The sequence below is a fragment of the Cynoglossus semilaevis genome, chromosome 17, assembly GCF_000523025.1.
Source record: "Cynoglossus semilaevis isolate Cse_v1.0 chromosome 17, Cse_v1.0, whole genome shotgun sequence".
Classification (NCBI taxonomy): Eukaryota; Metazoa; Chordata; class Actinopteri; order Pleuronectiformes; family Cynoglossidae; genus Cynoglossus; species Cynoglossus semilaevis.
Genome location: NC_024323.1, coordinates 6,767,764 through 6,783,457, shown reverse-complemented (window position 1 = coordinate 6,783,457; position 15,694 = coordinate 6,767,764). Strand labels below are relative to the sequence as shown.

The following is a 15,694-nucleotide window of genomic DNA, read 5'->3' as shown; positions in this document are numbered from 1 at the left end:
ACTGTATGTAGACACAGTGTTAGTCAACAGACATTAAAGCCTCTCTGCAAATGAGAGAGACAGAAAGATCCACGAGTCGGTGAGTAAAGAAGTATCCTCTCTGACTTGGTCGTTAGGCGGACAGAACATCGTTCATCAACGTCACAGAGGGAGGGAGATAGAGAGAGAGATAGAGAGAGGTGGGTAAGGAGCTGGAGAGCTGCCAACAGGGGCGGGCGCAGCGGTCAGGAAGAGCTACAGCTGCGGCTCCACTGCTGGTTCTTTCCTCAGGGAGATAAAGGGACAAGGCTGAGATAATGGGTTCTTAACACTTAATCACTGAGACTGAGGGTGTTTATTTGGGAACCAGTGAGCTGCAGGCCACTTCCACCTGAATTAGACAGGAGTCTGCAGGGACACAGCAGATGACATGTCAGTGAGGGGCCGTTTTGAAGTACTGTGTGTATTGTTTAGAAAAACAAACATAAAAATCACGTTAGATCCCGTTGTTGAAACACATTGTAATATTTATATATATTTCCCCTATTGTGAGGTATCAGTGAGTACACAAATTTAAATTTACTCTCCAAAAAAAATAAATGGTGTTGGGACAAACCAACTCTAGTCACATCTTAGTGAGTGGTGGGCAGGAGAGTTACAGCCAGTGGAAATAGTCTATAATAGAGTTCCTTCCTCCGCCTTTTAAAAACTCTTTGCTTGTTTTCAGTAGGATCAGATCTGTTACTGTTGTAGAGATCTGCAGGTCTCAGCTGGAGGTCTCAGGACCAAACCTCTCACTGAGGACGAAAGTATCCACTCCAGCATCACGGTGATTAGTGCTAATCAGGCCTTCGCTGACGGCGCAGCAGCCATATTGATTTCACAGGGTAATCAAGGAAGAGCCTAATGAGATGTCAATTAAAGCGCCGCACTCTGTGAATTACACCTGCAATCAAACATAATGGGAAATCAGAGAAGGAGGAAACCATGTTAGAGAGCGAGAATATGAAGTGATGAAACTAAAACAGCCTGCTGCTAGAGGGGAGACGGAATACAGACAAAAGCTGTACACAGATAACTAAAGGTTAGCCCATAAGATAAAGAAATGAATGAGCTAAAAGATAGTTAGAGATAAAAAATTGTGTCCTACCATAAGTAGAAAAGGCACTAACATAAATAAGTCAAAATCAAAGAAAGTAAATATTTACAACTTTAACCTTTATTTCTTTAAAATAAGATAAAGGGTTGTTGTTATTAATAATACAAGTAAAAAAAAAACAGAACACAGAAGAATATACAGGAGAAAGCACGACGGCGGCAGCTCAGAGAACGAATATACGCTTCAAACACGGTTCCTTGGTATATTATGGGAAACTTAAAAACACAACAAAGTGAAAAGTATGTTATAAATGTGGCTTCAACAAATCTGCTCTGTTTCCAGTTGGAGCGAACATGTGATCAAACGGTCTCCAATAAATAAGGCACTGTGACCAGGACCAGGTGAGGACCAGGTGAGGACCAGGGCGGCATGTGTTTGTTGGTTCGTGTGAATGATCTGAAAGAGTGGACCACAACTCATGGCATATGTTCACATTTTTATCTCGTGCATAAATATTAATTCATCTTAAATCACTCTTAAGATATTTTTATATTCAAAAAACGAGAACATTTTTATCACCGGGAAACGCAACATCTGGACTGAACACGACACGAACAGACAAGAGTCAAAAAAAAAAAAGACATAAAAGGAAAAGACAAAGCTCAAACATATGATGTGCTGTTTAATGACCTGTTAGACGACTATTAGGCGACAGATAAGTGTGTGTGTGTGTGACTCCAACAGCCTCAGTCGATGACGTGTCGTGGTGATCGAGTGCAAAGACTTACTACACAGGTTTATAAAGGGATTCAAACTGATACGGCACCAATCCTGATGAACGCAGCGTTAAAAATCATCTCAAACAAGGCTAACGTGTTACTGACTAAGGGATTTGAGAGAAAAACAAACCGTTCTGTTTGGCATATGCTGAAGTTTTGGCACCATGAGTAAAAAAAACAAACAAAAAACCCCAAAAACAAAAAAAAAATCCCACCACGGTTTAAAAAAGGAGAATTCAAAGGTCTCTTCACTCCCACGGTGAGAGGGTAGTGTTTGTCAGAGGCACTAAACCGACACAGGGTCTGTCCATTCAGTCGCCGATAACGTTGTCAAATCAAGTCCCTGTGGCGAGCTTTCAGGTCCAGGTTCTTAAGGTTCTGCTGGAGCAGAGTTGACGGATGGACAAAGTCTCATTACCAATGGATTCCCACACAGTTGAGGTCAAGTGTGGCAGAAGAGGGCGGGGCCGGGCCGGGCTGGGCGGGGCAGGGCGGCGTCTACATCTCGTGAGCGGTCAGATGATGTTCTGGGAGGCCGTTGGTGTGAGCCACCGCCGTGTTGTTCTCGTTGAGACGCCTGACGCGGTACATTTCGTAGTGGATGCTGCTGGTGATGTCTTTAATGTTCTGCATGTGGGTTCTAGAACAAAGACAGACAGACATCAGGGACAGTCTTCAATCTGTACAGCTGACGGTCTTCAGCCAGAGGTTTGGGCTTCAGTGTCAGGTAGTTCTGTGGCTCATTTGTTAAAGGTTTTCTTAAATCCCCAACTTTACTCACCTGATGAGGAGATCCCTTAAATAAGCAAACTCACAGTGGGCGATGTTTTCAACTGTTAGAGGGAAGAAGAAGGTAGAAATTATGAATAACAACACAAGAATAAAATCAAATGGATCGACGCCATAAGGCTTCTGTAACCGGGAGCTTTACTTTAAATTGATTTTTATAGACCGTCCACTAGATGGAGTCATTGCTCTCTGTGTGATGCAGAGGTTTGTGTCCAGAGTACGTTAATCCCAGAGAAACCTCTTTATATTCTTTTCAATTTTTTTTTTTTTACCTTCAATTGTACCCCACTTGGTCTTCCTCCCCAACAGCCTCCTGCCATTGACCTGGTACTCCTGATCACTGCCCACCACCGCAAACGGGATCATCTCCTGCGCCAAGGTCAAAGGTCAAGGACAAAATGATTCATTAAAGTCAGGACATGACCTCGTGGTGCTCTCAGCTGGACTGAGGTGACAGACACGGTGACCTCCTCACCCTGATCTTCTCATTGATCATCCTGTCCTCTGCGTCCTCGTCGAACTCTTTCTGAGGATACACGTCGATTCCGTTGGCTTGTAGTTCCTCCCGGATCTGGGTTTAAACACACACACACACACAGGAGAGAGCGTTCATCAAAACCATCTTTAATCCAGGATACAAAGTGAGGCCTGTAATTGAACACACAGTAATCAGACCGATGTGTTTGATGTAGTCTCAAGGAAACCAAGCGTCTGATGTACAGATTAAGGAGGAATTAACACTGATCTGCCTGATAATCCACTACAACGTTAGGGCTTAGTCATTAATTGTCAGGCAGTTTGAACTAACCAGAAAAGCTCACAGGAGGGAAAAAGGAAAGCACAAAAAGGTACAGACGCCAGGAGAATTTATAAAAAAAAAAAAACACCAAGAGGGCAGAAGTTCACTGTAAGCACAAAAAGGTACAGACGCCAGGAAAATTTATAAAAAACACCAAGAGGGCAGAAGTTCACTGAGAATGTGAGGAGGAAAATGATGAGATCAATAAACAGTCTTAAATCAATGGCACAGATTTCTTCTAAAAATCATTTTATATAGATTTATATACATAAAGAAATGAGTAATAGAGTAACTCAAAACTAATAACATAACATATAACATATAACACGTATATATACACACACACACACAGTATACTACATATACACACACACAGTATATATTTGGTTTTTTTTAACCTTCTTTTTGAAGAAGTCCCTCTCCTCCAGGGTTAGTGTATCAGCTTTGGCGATGACGGGGACAATGTTGACCACTTTACTCAGACGTCTCATAAATTCTACGTCCAGAGGCCGCAGACTGGAGGGAAATATAAAAACAAGTTTTTCAGGGCAGGGACAGAAGGACTAAATATTAGCTATTTTCCTGAATGTGATGTTTAAGTTGCATAATTCAACACAAAGTCAGTAAACTAGGAGCATTTTTCGGTATTCTTTGGATTAATATTCAATGAGTTTAATAGAACTCTAAAAGTATACCAAGTCAGTCCACCAGAGGGCATATTTCCCCCACATTTTTCCAGCTGGAGGAACAACTGTGACACATTTAAACCTTTACCAAATCCCCTCCAATTCCTTATGTAACTCTGCTGTGGGGTTTTTCTAAAACAAAAAAGCTTTGTTTTTTTTAAGAGTGATTATGATGTGGTTCATTTCAGGGTCAGAGACTTTTCTTTTTCCTGCAGTTTGATGAAATCATCAGAATGTGGTGATCTTGTTCACTGAGCTTTTTGCATTAACTTAGTGCTGCCTTCGCAAAGACCCAAGTTCAACAATCGATTACACAGAATCCTGACACCCCCACAGACTCGCTGTCTCCCTCCTACTTCCTGTCTCTGTCCCATTAGATGTTTGAGACAAAGTGTGAGCAGCTGCTGACCAGGCTGTGGGACATCTGCAGCATTGGATCCACATGAAACATCTCTGATGGAGGCACAGATGGGGGGCGGGGGGTGGGCTGGTTTCTCACCAGCCCACCGCCAACACAAACACAAATCATGACAGAAAAATTCATTTTTGAGTTGTTTTTTTTTTGCACGCGGCTCATTGATCGATTGTGTCTCTGCTGAAACACCAGGCTGACAATCCACAGCTGCTCTTACGATACCCCCACGTCTCACTGCCCCACTCGACTAAAGTTACACAAAAGCCAAGGCTGTAAACCCTTCAGTCGATGTTTGTCTCTACAGCTCAGAGCAGAGTCGCTGGAACAAGCAGTAAAAAGGGAGAAAAAGCGAAAGAGAGAGAAGGGAGTTTATGGAGTTGAATCAGACACAGATGTGGGCTGACGGGACATTTGTTTGGGACACTGTTTGCTGCTCCTAGAGCTGGGAGAGAGCGGACCATCACTCTTCTATGTGCGTGTATATATACGGGGGGTTCTGGACTGTGTCCCCCTCTGACTGAGTGGAAATTCACCAGAATGCATTCCTTAAAGACAGGAAAGAGATATTTCAACCCGCTGTACATGGAAAATCCTCTGGCTAACAGGGAGTGTGAATGTGTGGTCAGTTCTACATACTCTGCATCTATACAACAACGTCACTATTCACACACACACACACTGTGGCAAAGAGTGTTTGTTTCACTGAAGCACCACGAGGTTTAAATACAAAATTCAACAACATCTTTTAGAGGTCAAATTTAGTGGGTTCGTGGGCTGGAAGTGGTCCATGATCCATAGGTTTGAGACCCTGATTTCCCTCTTTCTCAGTCAAATCAAAGCTAATGTTTCTGATTGTTTACCATGTTCTTTAAAGTGTCTTTTCCGTGTTGTTGTGTTGAGAAGTGACCCAGATATATCCAGGCCCTCTCATGTTTTTCTTCTCCTTGTGTTTATTTATAGCAGTGTGCGAGCGAGCGAGTCCTCACCAGTGTCCGGTCGGGGGGATGAAGTATATGCAGCAGTGAACTCTGGAGTCTGGGATCCGTTTCTTCCTGTTGATGTTGATCTCCTCCTGCAGGTACGCCTCATACTGGTCGTTAATGAACTTCATGATGGGCTGCCAGCTGGAACGTGGAGAGAAAGGTGAAGGGAGGAAACAGGGAAGCAGATGTTGAGATAAAAGTGTAGACAGACGGAGGAAGAAGGAAGAGCATCAGAGAAAGGAGAAAGATAATAAAGAGGGAAAGGGAACAGGAAAGGAGACAGCAGAGATGGGGAATGTGGTGGTCGTAGAAAGGTTAGGTACCAGTTTTCATTGTTGATCTGGTCTCCAAAGCCTGGTGTGTCGATGACCGTCAGCTTCATTCTCACTCCCTTCTCCTCGATGTCTGTGCAGAAACGAAAACAACGTCAGCAGCTGCCAGCAGCCAAAACACCACTGTGATTTAAACACAACGTACACTCTCCGCACAACCACCGGAGCTTCAGGAAGCAGGAATTCTACAATTGCACTGGCTGCGTCTCACCTATACTCAGAGGAGCTAAATGTGTATCAAAACAACTATAGACGGCCGTTTCTATGTGGTTTTAAACACTCAGAGCAGCTGTGTTAGTTCTAATGTTGGACCGTGGCTTCAGAAAATTAGGTTTAAAATAGCACGGACCGCCTGGCAGACAAGGTAGGTAAGAAAAAAACAAACAAAAAAAAAAAACAATGACATGAAAAGAAGAGAAGAGAATTTCAAGGGCTTCAGGGAAGCCGTACCGTGACTGATGGACTTGATTTCCACTGTTTTGGGGATCTTCTCCTGGGCTGTGGCCAGCACAGATTTGCGGCTGACTTTAGACTTGAAGAGTGTGTTCATCAGAGTAGACTTTCCCAGGCCACTCTGTCCTGTAAACAAAAACAGTCACAGAGGTCAACAGCCAAACAAAGCTGCAGGTGAAGAACATCACGTCTGTGACAATTACATTTAGATTCAGTATAAAAACACATGAAATATGAAATAATCCTAAAATGAATCGACCTAAACGCCAACTTTTGCCTTGTAAAACCATAGCAACTATTTTGCATCTACACATCACTGACAGAGGGAGAGGGAACGCTGGAAACTGCCTGTCCTAATGTTTATAGTCATGGTTCCATCTCACCGTTCCATCACTGCACAGAACACTGTCACTGGAGGAGTTTAGAGAGCAGCCATCATCAGGGTTCACTCTCAGGTTACATCAACAACGGGAAACAAATCTGACGACTGGAGACGCACACTGGAACACGGTTGACTTCAAGGCTCAAATTTGGAAATTGTGGGGTTTTTTTTAATTAATGGCTAAAATAAAGCAGTGATAAACACTACATGGAAAAATATGTCTTTGCTAACTTTGGGTGAGAGCCACTTTTTACAGTGGATTTGTTTTAGTAGGAAACTAGCTTTTAGCAACAGTGGGTGAAATCCACTTTTTACAGTGGATTTGTTTTAGTTCTTACATCAAACTCTGAACCAGATGTTGATTCACTACGATCTCCTAACACTGGTGCAAAAACAGAAATACTGTTTCAACCTAGCCTACCCTTTTTCCCCTGAGGTATTTAAACAGTATATGGTAGACTGAGTTGCCACACTGCCACCTACTGGCTGGTAAAACATCTCTAGAGAGGGCAGCACCACTGCGCATGAACACATCAGCCTACACCTTTTCTGTGGTCTATTAAAACTGAGTGAGTGGATTATTGGAACAAAGTGTTGGAATGTGTTTAAACCTGAAACCATGTGGACGCCATAAATGTTTATTCACCATTTAACTGTGCACCGTTCAGTCCAGACCCTGAGGCCACTGTTAAACCAGAACCTTTTATTTGAGGCCGGCCCCGTGTGATCAGGTAGGGTGTTAGGAGTGTGTGTAATTAAAAACGTGTCTGTTTACCACAGCTAAACGAGCAAACAACAGTGAAAGCAGTATCGAAGAACGTCTGAGGTGTCAGGTTCACAGTGAAAGCTGATGGTGGAGATTACAGTGTCGTACCAGAGCGGCATGTGATTTTTTTCAGACAATTTTCAGACAACAAAACCTAGTACGCGTACGTCTTTGTAAGTCATTCTGTATTTCAACAGTGACAGTTCCTGCCCTCAGGTCAGTGTGTTTCACCTGAGCGTTAGAACACCTGCAGCAGCTGCTACTGCAGTAGATACTCCGTGGGTTCATTTAAGAACAGAGACAGCGGAGACATTTCTGACACAACCACCTAATCAGGTGAATCTACCTGGTTGTACTGTACGCGTCGTGCCAACAGTGAAAGCTGACGATTTCTGACTTTGCCAAGTGATTTAGGGCTCAGTGATGGGAGGAGTTCGATGACAGATTAGGATATAATTTTGCTTTAGGGGATGAAGTTGTTGAACTATATGGACTAAAATTTTGGGTCAAGATCATAAACATTTCCCAAAGAACCCCTAGAGAATCTGGACAGACAACTTAGGGCCAGAGATTCAAATTTTTATTTTTTCCAAATACAGTTGTTAAGTGTGAGGATTACTGACAGTTATTTGAGTCTCAGTTGTTGTTCTTTTCAGTTGCTTTAACAGTGTGGATCAAATGATATGCCATGATTGTATGGCACAGATGGGAATTCTATATTATAGAACAAACTGAAATGAGCCGAGGGAGTGAGGGACACAGACATGTGAGGCTGCTGCAGAGGTCGGAGCTCTGTTGGAACACCTTCTCTCACAGATGATCTACTCACCCACAACCATGATGTTGAGTTCAAAGCCCTGCTTCATGGCCTTCCTCCTCATCTGCTCCAGGATAGCGTCGATGCCCACGTAACTGAAGTCCACTGGACCACCGGCCTTCTCCCCGTACATACCACCCACACCAGAGGACACCACGGTGTCAGGCATCATGGCCTCAGACATGGTGCTGCCACTGTAGCTGGAGATCGACTCTGGCCCTGGTCAGGAACAAGGAGAAAAGGAAAATGTTCTGCTCAGATTACAGGGATTACAGGGATTATTCAAAGGACAGCAATCAGGCGACGTTACGGTAGAATCTGTGATGGGAAGCGGTTGGGATCAAGTGGTTGGATATTGGAAATAATGTTGGAAAATTTGCAAGACTGCAGACAGAGATCAAAACTTATTTTCATGAATCATGGTTACAACCCGACTGTAATCCACATTTGGTGAGAACATCCTGTTTCTGAAGCGTATCCTTAAAAAATATTAGTCAAGGCTTCTTGAAAAATGTGTTTTATGTTAATACTAGTCTGTAATAATGGTAGAATCACATACACAACAGTACCCCAACTCAACCAGCAGGACAATCCCAAATCATTACACAGCCTCTGACAGAGAGAGTTCTGTTCCGGGTTTTAACTCTTCTACTCAGACCAGGGGTCTTGAAGGTTCAGGGTTTTACTCAGACCAGGGGTCTTGAAGGTTCAAGTCAAGGACCACCAAACTTTGTAGAACAGATAAATATCAAATATGTACAGGTTCATGTATTCATGTAAGTTTCTTTTTTTCTACCAAAAGTACCTAAAAATATAGTTTACCTGAATAAGCCTTTTTTTTTAACAAAGATTTTTTAAATTAACGTCAGTGTTTCTTTTGTAATGACTACTTGCACATTGAGCAGAAAAAGTGTTTGACTAATGGTGCACAGTTAGTGCAAGGTAACCGTTTTCTGCAGCCAAACCGTCTAATCTTGGTTGGTCAGCACGTCTTTGGGCTCAGAGCAGATTTAATGCTGAGTTTCTCGAACATTAAATCCACGTGTTCGTCGAGCTCTTTTGGCTCAAAACCTACCAAAACACGGAGTTAGCTGAAGACCTACTGTATGCACGCCTCTGTATATGGAGAAGGAAAACATTGGGAAAGTACCGCTGTTCAATTTGCTGGATGATTTATTATCGACCAGCCCAGGTAGGTTATTAAAAACCCCACTCAAACAGAGGACGTGGTTGTTCTGAGGCCAACGCTCTGCCTTGACTCAACACAAAAAAAAAAGGGAGATCACACCATGTGGTGGAGGAGTGAAGTAATTCACACTTGGCAGGAGGTTGTTCTTTATTCCTCCTGCAGTTTGTTTTATTAATGATTATCTTAATGTCCTGCTGTGGAATTCCTATGGATTTGTTCGCAGACATTTTTAAATTCTGGATAACCTGAACTTTAGGATTGATTTAACATTACCATCACAGCAGTGTGTGTGGCAGGTGAAGAATTTACACCGTCTGTGTCTGTGTCTGTGAGTTACAGCAGCTCAGAATGACAAACCCCTTCACTGGCCTCACCCTCTCACCCACACAAAGCATTGTTACAGTCCTGTTAATGTCAAAGTGGGAGAGAAAGAGAGACAAAAGATGAGATGGCAGAGGGTGAAATGTGATACACACACACAACACACACACACACAAACACACAGTGCTCATGGTCGCCACCACCTCATACAAACTGCAGACTTTTTGATCACAATGCTGACTTGTATGCACAAGCTCATGCAAACATGAACACACACACACACTCCATAAAAGCTGCAGCGACTCTGCCAGGAATTTAACAGCGATTGAATTCCAGCTCAGACACAGATTCTGGCTCGCCAAATGAGACCAAATCCAGATCACCAAGATAGTCGGCTTGCACTGCTCGGCAGAATTAAAAGCAAGAAGTGGCACCCCTGGTGGTGGTGGTGAGAGAGCCCTCTGCCCTGCTCGACGTAGAGGACGTAGAGGAGGATCACACTGACTCGTGTCTGTGTCACAGAGAGCCACCTATGAAAGCAGCTCTCATGGCCTCCTCCACCACTTCCTCATCCTGTTCCAACAGTTAGTCAGCAAATTACAGAAGCCCTCTGCCCTGCTCCTCTGCCCTGCTCCTCTGCCCTGCTCCTCTGCCCTCCTCCTCTGCCCTGCTCCTCTGCCCTCCTCCTCTGCCCTGCTCCTCTGCCCTCCTCCTCTGCCCTGCTCCTCTGCCCTCCTCCTCTCCGCTGCTCCTCTCACATTCCTATAGTTCTGCTGGCGTCAGCCTCACCCTTTCCTCCCTCCACCTACATATTCTCTCCCATCAACAGCTTTCCCTCTAGTTTTCCATTGTCTCTCAGTCTCTGTTTTTTTTCACTCCTTTATCTCTGTCCTCCGTTCTATAGAGTATTTTTTTAAATTAGTTTTACAAAATTCCTTTGTTACCTCTCTCTCAACCCACACCGGAATTGTTCCTGTGCTCTGTTGTCATTGTCATTGTTCGAATGCTTCTCTCGAGACTACAGTTAAGAAAGAATGCGACCTGTGCAGAAGAATTACGCTGGTCTTTGAAGTGATGTGGCACAAATTAGGACTATTTTTCTTGATTTTTACATTCAGATTGGTCACAAATAAAAATCTATTCCAGCAACATACTGTACAGAGAACAGGAGACGGAGAAAGAGAGATGTCTCCACTGGTTATTACTGCGACGAGCTCCAGTAATAACCAGTAATAACCAGTGTCATTACTCTGGACTGAAACAATAAGTCAATATTTTTTATAGGGTTTTTTTGCAGTTTATTCTAAAAATACTTAAACTGTGTTTTTCTATTTTGCTTTTGGTCAAACAATAATATACACAGCGGTGGGTGCAGTGGCTAATATCATTGGCTGACACTGTGAGGATTGACTCTGTGTATGTTGTGTATGTGTGTATGTGTGTAATTCAACAGGCGCACCAACGTGGACATGGTTTGTTAAGTGGAATTCAACATGCGCACCAACGTGGACATGGTTTGTTAAACGACTCTAAATTGACAATGTGAGCATGAAAAGTTGTTTGTGTCGGTGCACTGGTCTTGTGATTAATTGACAAACTGTCCAGATTGGGATTGGCCACACATGCCTCTGCGGCCATTAAACAGTTAAAGTGATAGTGATATAAAGAAAAACAACTTTGGTTCAGTATTGACTAAAGAAAGAGCAGGGCTCAGTAACCCAACCCAGAAACACTTCACAGAGGGACATACTGTAAAGAGAAAAACATAAAGTTGTCTACATGCTGCGTATTTATTGTTGTTGTTGCCTGGGGGAAGACCATTGTAATTCCTCAACTGTGGCCCTCCATTTACCTCAGACAGAGAGGTGTCGACCCCGTAAACTCCACCACTAGGAGAAACCAAGCTTCTCACAACAATAAAAACAAATGTCTCTTTTTCTAGCCAGTAAACACTGGAAGCACTTTACAGCAAAATCCAACAGATAAATCAAAAAGTATTAAGACACATGTTATAGTGTTTAAAGGTATCTGATCATAATGACTCGTCACGTTAAGATGCGTCTCCCTGGCGACACGTAAACATTTGAAAGACAAGGCAAAGAAGCAGGTTTTGACCTGGGGCTGATTAATGAAGAGATTCCATTTTTTATCGACTACATTATATTATTTTCTGTTGACGACTTTGTTCATTTAATTGGCATCTGGTATCAAGTTTGATTTTTTTTTTTTCCCGTACTTGAAGCCAAGTGACAGCAAACAGCTCTGAGAGAATTTGTCTTCACTAAATACACGCTCTTTGGTGTTTGATGACATCTAAAACACTGAGGTGACGGATTCTGGCTGCTTTTTAATCTTAATTAAAAACATTGTTTACATTAAACACATAATTACAGTTTACTGTCTGTTGAATCTGTTTTATTCAGCCGTAATAAAAAGACGTCTCCTGAGTTTCTTTGAAAACCCAGATGTTGACACCGCTACAGCAATTATTCTTATTTTACGGATTTCCTTTTCTTTTTTTTAATCCACTACAGTGGGTTAGGGTTAGATCACATGCACGGATACAGAAAACTAAGAATGCCTCATGATGTGCTGTACCGTAGGAGGATACAGAAAACTAATGCCTCATGATGTGCTGTACCGTAGGGTGATTCAAACTGATCCACATCGTGTGTCTGAGAGATCAGTGAAGACCACGCTCTCACTCAGATGAATTACGACGTTATATGAACTCCGTCTTTCACTAGTCGACAGATGCAGGTGGTTTATTTTTTTCAGAGCTTTTCCAGATTCCTCAGTTTCTCAACATTTACTTGCAAACTCTTGCCTACCGACCTCGCAGATGCAAAGACATTTGACCTCACCAATAAAACACGTCCGACCTCTGTGACCCCCAAGCTGGTGAAGATTACCTCAACATTACCAACACTGGCCTGCTGATTCATCGGAGGTCAAACAGTAAAGCGCTGCACCTCACACTGACCAAGACATCTGGTCTGAGAATGTTCAAATGTCTGAAACTATTGATCAAACATCTATGGTTTTCAGTGGTTATCCTAGACATGGATATTACCAAAAAATTCAAAACTGATCTGGTAGGAAACGACTGAGTGTGGAATGGTCTCATTTACATAACATAATGACAGCAAGGAAAGAACAAAATAAACAGTTCTTTCCTGCTTCTGTAGGATCAGATTCCTTGTTTTCAGTAGATTGGCCTGCAGCCGTTTACACAGTACAGAAGAATAACAGGCCAGATCAGAAAAAAAAGTTAATTTAATCTAAATAAAAAACAACAAAACAGAAACAGATCAGGGTCAGGAAAAAGAGAACCAAGAATAGTATCGTACTATAGTGTGGGGTGTGGGGCCAAGAACTGTGAAGATGACTGAGTGTGGTGATGTGGTCAGACACAGAGCCATGCCTCTGCTGCCCCGGGTGTTGATCTTGACAGCGTGGCGAGCAGGTCAGAGGTCATGTTCCCAGTTTAGATTGGAAGTCAGTGGTGCTGAGGTTAACCCTGATCTGACAAACCCAGTGGTTTGACCCTCGGTGTAACTGGAATGACAGTGAAGGAATCCAGAGATTTGGGGAGAAAAAGAAAATCTAAAAACTTGTTTCAAAAGCACATCTGTTATCAGGGAGAGTGACTGCTTTGTGTCTTTTCACAATTATTAAAAAAATGTTAGGACCTGTAACCATGAAGACCAGGGTTTTGACGCTTATTTTTTTTCCATCTCTGCCTCAGGATTGAGGCAGACACGCAGTAATAGTCCACCCACTACCTTTACTGTACAATGGTGGTGATGGTCAAAAAAATGATTCTTTACTGAACACCTTTACTTTGAAGGTTTTACCGCAGGCCTGAAGCTCCGTGTCCATGTCGGACTCACACTACGGTCTAATCCTCTAAATGGGCTGTTTGCATCTTTGCTCTGCGCTGTAATCATTTTATGGTCCCTCTTCAAAAACATCTGCTCTCGTCGTCCTTGATTTACCTTCCCAGACAAGACAAAGAGGATGGTTCACAGAAGTTAAAGAATAAAGTTCTAGATAACAATAAAGTACTTTGAAGCCCTCCTGCGGAGAATCAATTAAATATCCAAGAACACAAGAAGGGAACAAACATCAACACTGGTGTGCACACACACACACACACACACACACACAAACACTTTTTTTCACCCTTTGACGGTGAATCCCTTAATAAAAGAGGGAAATTGGAGAAGCAGCCGTGCAAACAGGCTCTGTTGTGTTATTGAAGTCAGTGTGTTTGTGTAACAAGCCACAGTTCCCAGAGTCTGAATCATTCAACTCTCTGGAGAAATGTGCCCTTTGACCTCTGCAGATCCTACTTGCTCATCGTGTCACCTGGCATTAGACAACAGATGCGTGTGTGTTGGTAAAACTTTTAAAAACCAAATAAAACAAATTTATAAGTGTACAAATATTTAGTCGATTCTCCTTTTATACACAATCCAGAAACTGTCATGTTTAATGTTAATGTTACTTCAATCACCTTTTAGTCTTACAACTGGCTAACTCCTCTCAGGTTGGCTTCAGTTTGGTACCGGCGTTGCTGGTGATGCCCAGCATTTTCCTTGTCAATATCCTGTCTGTCACCAACAGTTGGATTGCAGTTGTATCGTGTATTTACAACGATTATGGACAGTCACAATGGTACGTTATGTTTTCAAAAAGAGCACGGCTAAACTGCAGCGTCATGCCACTGTATTTCCCAAACCAACCAAGAACCTTCATTTCCCAATTTGTTTTAGAAAGAATTTCTATGTAACTGAGAAAATGAATGATTGTTATTTAAATATGTTTCCAGGGTCTCGAGGGCATCCAACAGTTCTTTAGTCAATGTTTATCACCTCTGAGATCACATGACTTTGTCTCCAAAGAGCTTCGAGCAAGTGCTGCTCAATTTTTATCATTTTTCTGCGAGTCAACACACAGAGAGGTTCCATGTCAGAGCAGGTAGATTCAGCCGCTTGTGTAACTGTTGAGAAATGTTTGTAAATTACAGTAATGACAGCAGAAGCCCACAGGTCGGTCCAGACTGCCAGAGGAATGTGCTGGGTCTCCACACTGTGGCGTTGCATTGAGAGATGTCGTCTTTCAAGGCTACTGGTCTACCTTTCACGACAAACAACACATCTAAGGAAAACGCATATTTAGCAAACACTTAAAAACCAACACTCACCTCTTTAAACTACAGCTAAAAAAAAGCAAAAACCCACCAACCACTTCAAAACACCCAGGCCATAAATGAGCAAATATGTAACTTCCGAGGTTTAGGAAATAATCATCTAAATGTTCATCATTAACCCAGGTTTGTGTTTATGCAAAAAAGTAAAAAGAACCAGGAAGAGGCAGACGCAGAGGCACGTTTTCTGTGAACTGCAGACTCAATGAAGGAGCTGTTAGCCATCATGTCAGCAAGTCAGTAGTTTTTAATCTCTGTTCAGGGTAAACGTTATCAGTGAAACGGTTGAACGATGGCAGAAAGGGGTCAGGAATCTGACCTCTGTCCACCCACACACACTGTGGTGGAATGTCATTCAGATGTCAGATGTTTCTTAAGAAGTACCAGCAGCGTACTACCTAGGGTGGCTGTCAGACATAAAATATGACTACAAGTGTGTGACATCTCAGCTATTTTACTACCGGAGGGAAGATGCTTTCCGTGCTTGGACTGAGCTTCTCTCAGGTTTCCAAGTTCACTAATTTCACTGTACGACTGAAAGTGCACAAGCGCACATCCATCATTCTATCAGTAACACGACCAGATGAAATCCTTAGGCTCCAAAGTTGTGAGTGTGTGTGATACAGAGCCTGTACCAGCTCAAATACACAACACAAAAACACAACACAGTCCATTGTAGAGGAGTCACTGTTT

The 15,694-nt window shown here is 42.7% G+C and overlaps 1 protein-coding gene across 6 annotated transcripts in view; it reads right to left on the bottom strand.

Annotated features, from left to right (window-relative positions):
- Positions 1–1,179: 1,179 nt before the first annotated feature.
- septin9a (septin 9a) overlaps positions 1,180–15,694 on the bottom strand; it is an 84,252-nt gene continuing 69,737 nt past the window's right edge. For all 6 annotated transcript variants that reach the window (XM_017040673.2, XM_025064859.1, XM_017040677.2 and 3 more), the window contains 9 exons: positions 8,292–8,498; positions 6,312–6,440; positions 5,853–5,934; positions 5,533–5,670; positions 3,844–3,961; positions 3,122–3,217; positions 2,919–3,015; positions 2,639–2,690; positions 1,180–2,497 (listed from right to left, as the gene is read on the bottom strand). In XM_017040673.2, the coding sequence (XP_016896162.1) occupies positions 2,356–2,497; positions 2,639–2,690; positions 2,919–3,015; positions 3,122–3,217; positions 3,844–3,961; positions 5,533–5,670; positions 5,853–5,934; positions 6,312–6,440; positions 8,292–8,498 (1,061 nt within the window). In that variant the 3' untranslated portion in view covers positions 1,180–2,355. The remainder of the gene's footprint in view (positions 2,498–2,638; positions 2,691–2,918; positions 3,016–3,121; positions 3,218–3,843; positions 3,962–5,532; positions 5,671–5,852; positions 5,935–6,311; positions 6,441–8,291; positions 8,499–15,694) is intronic.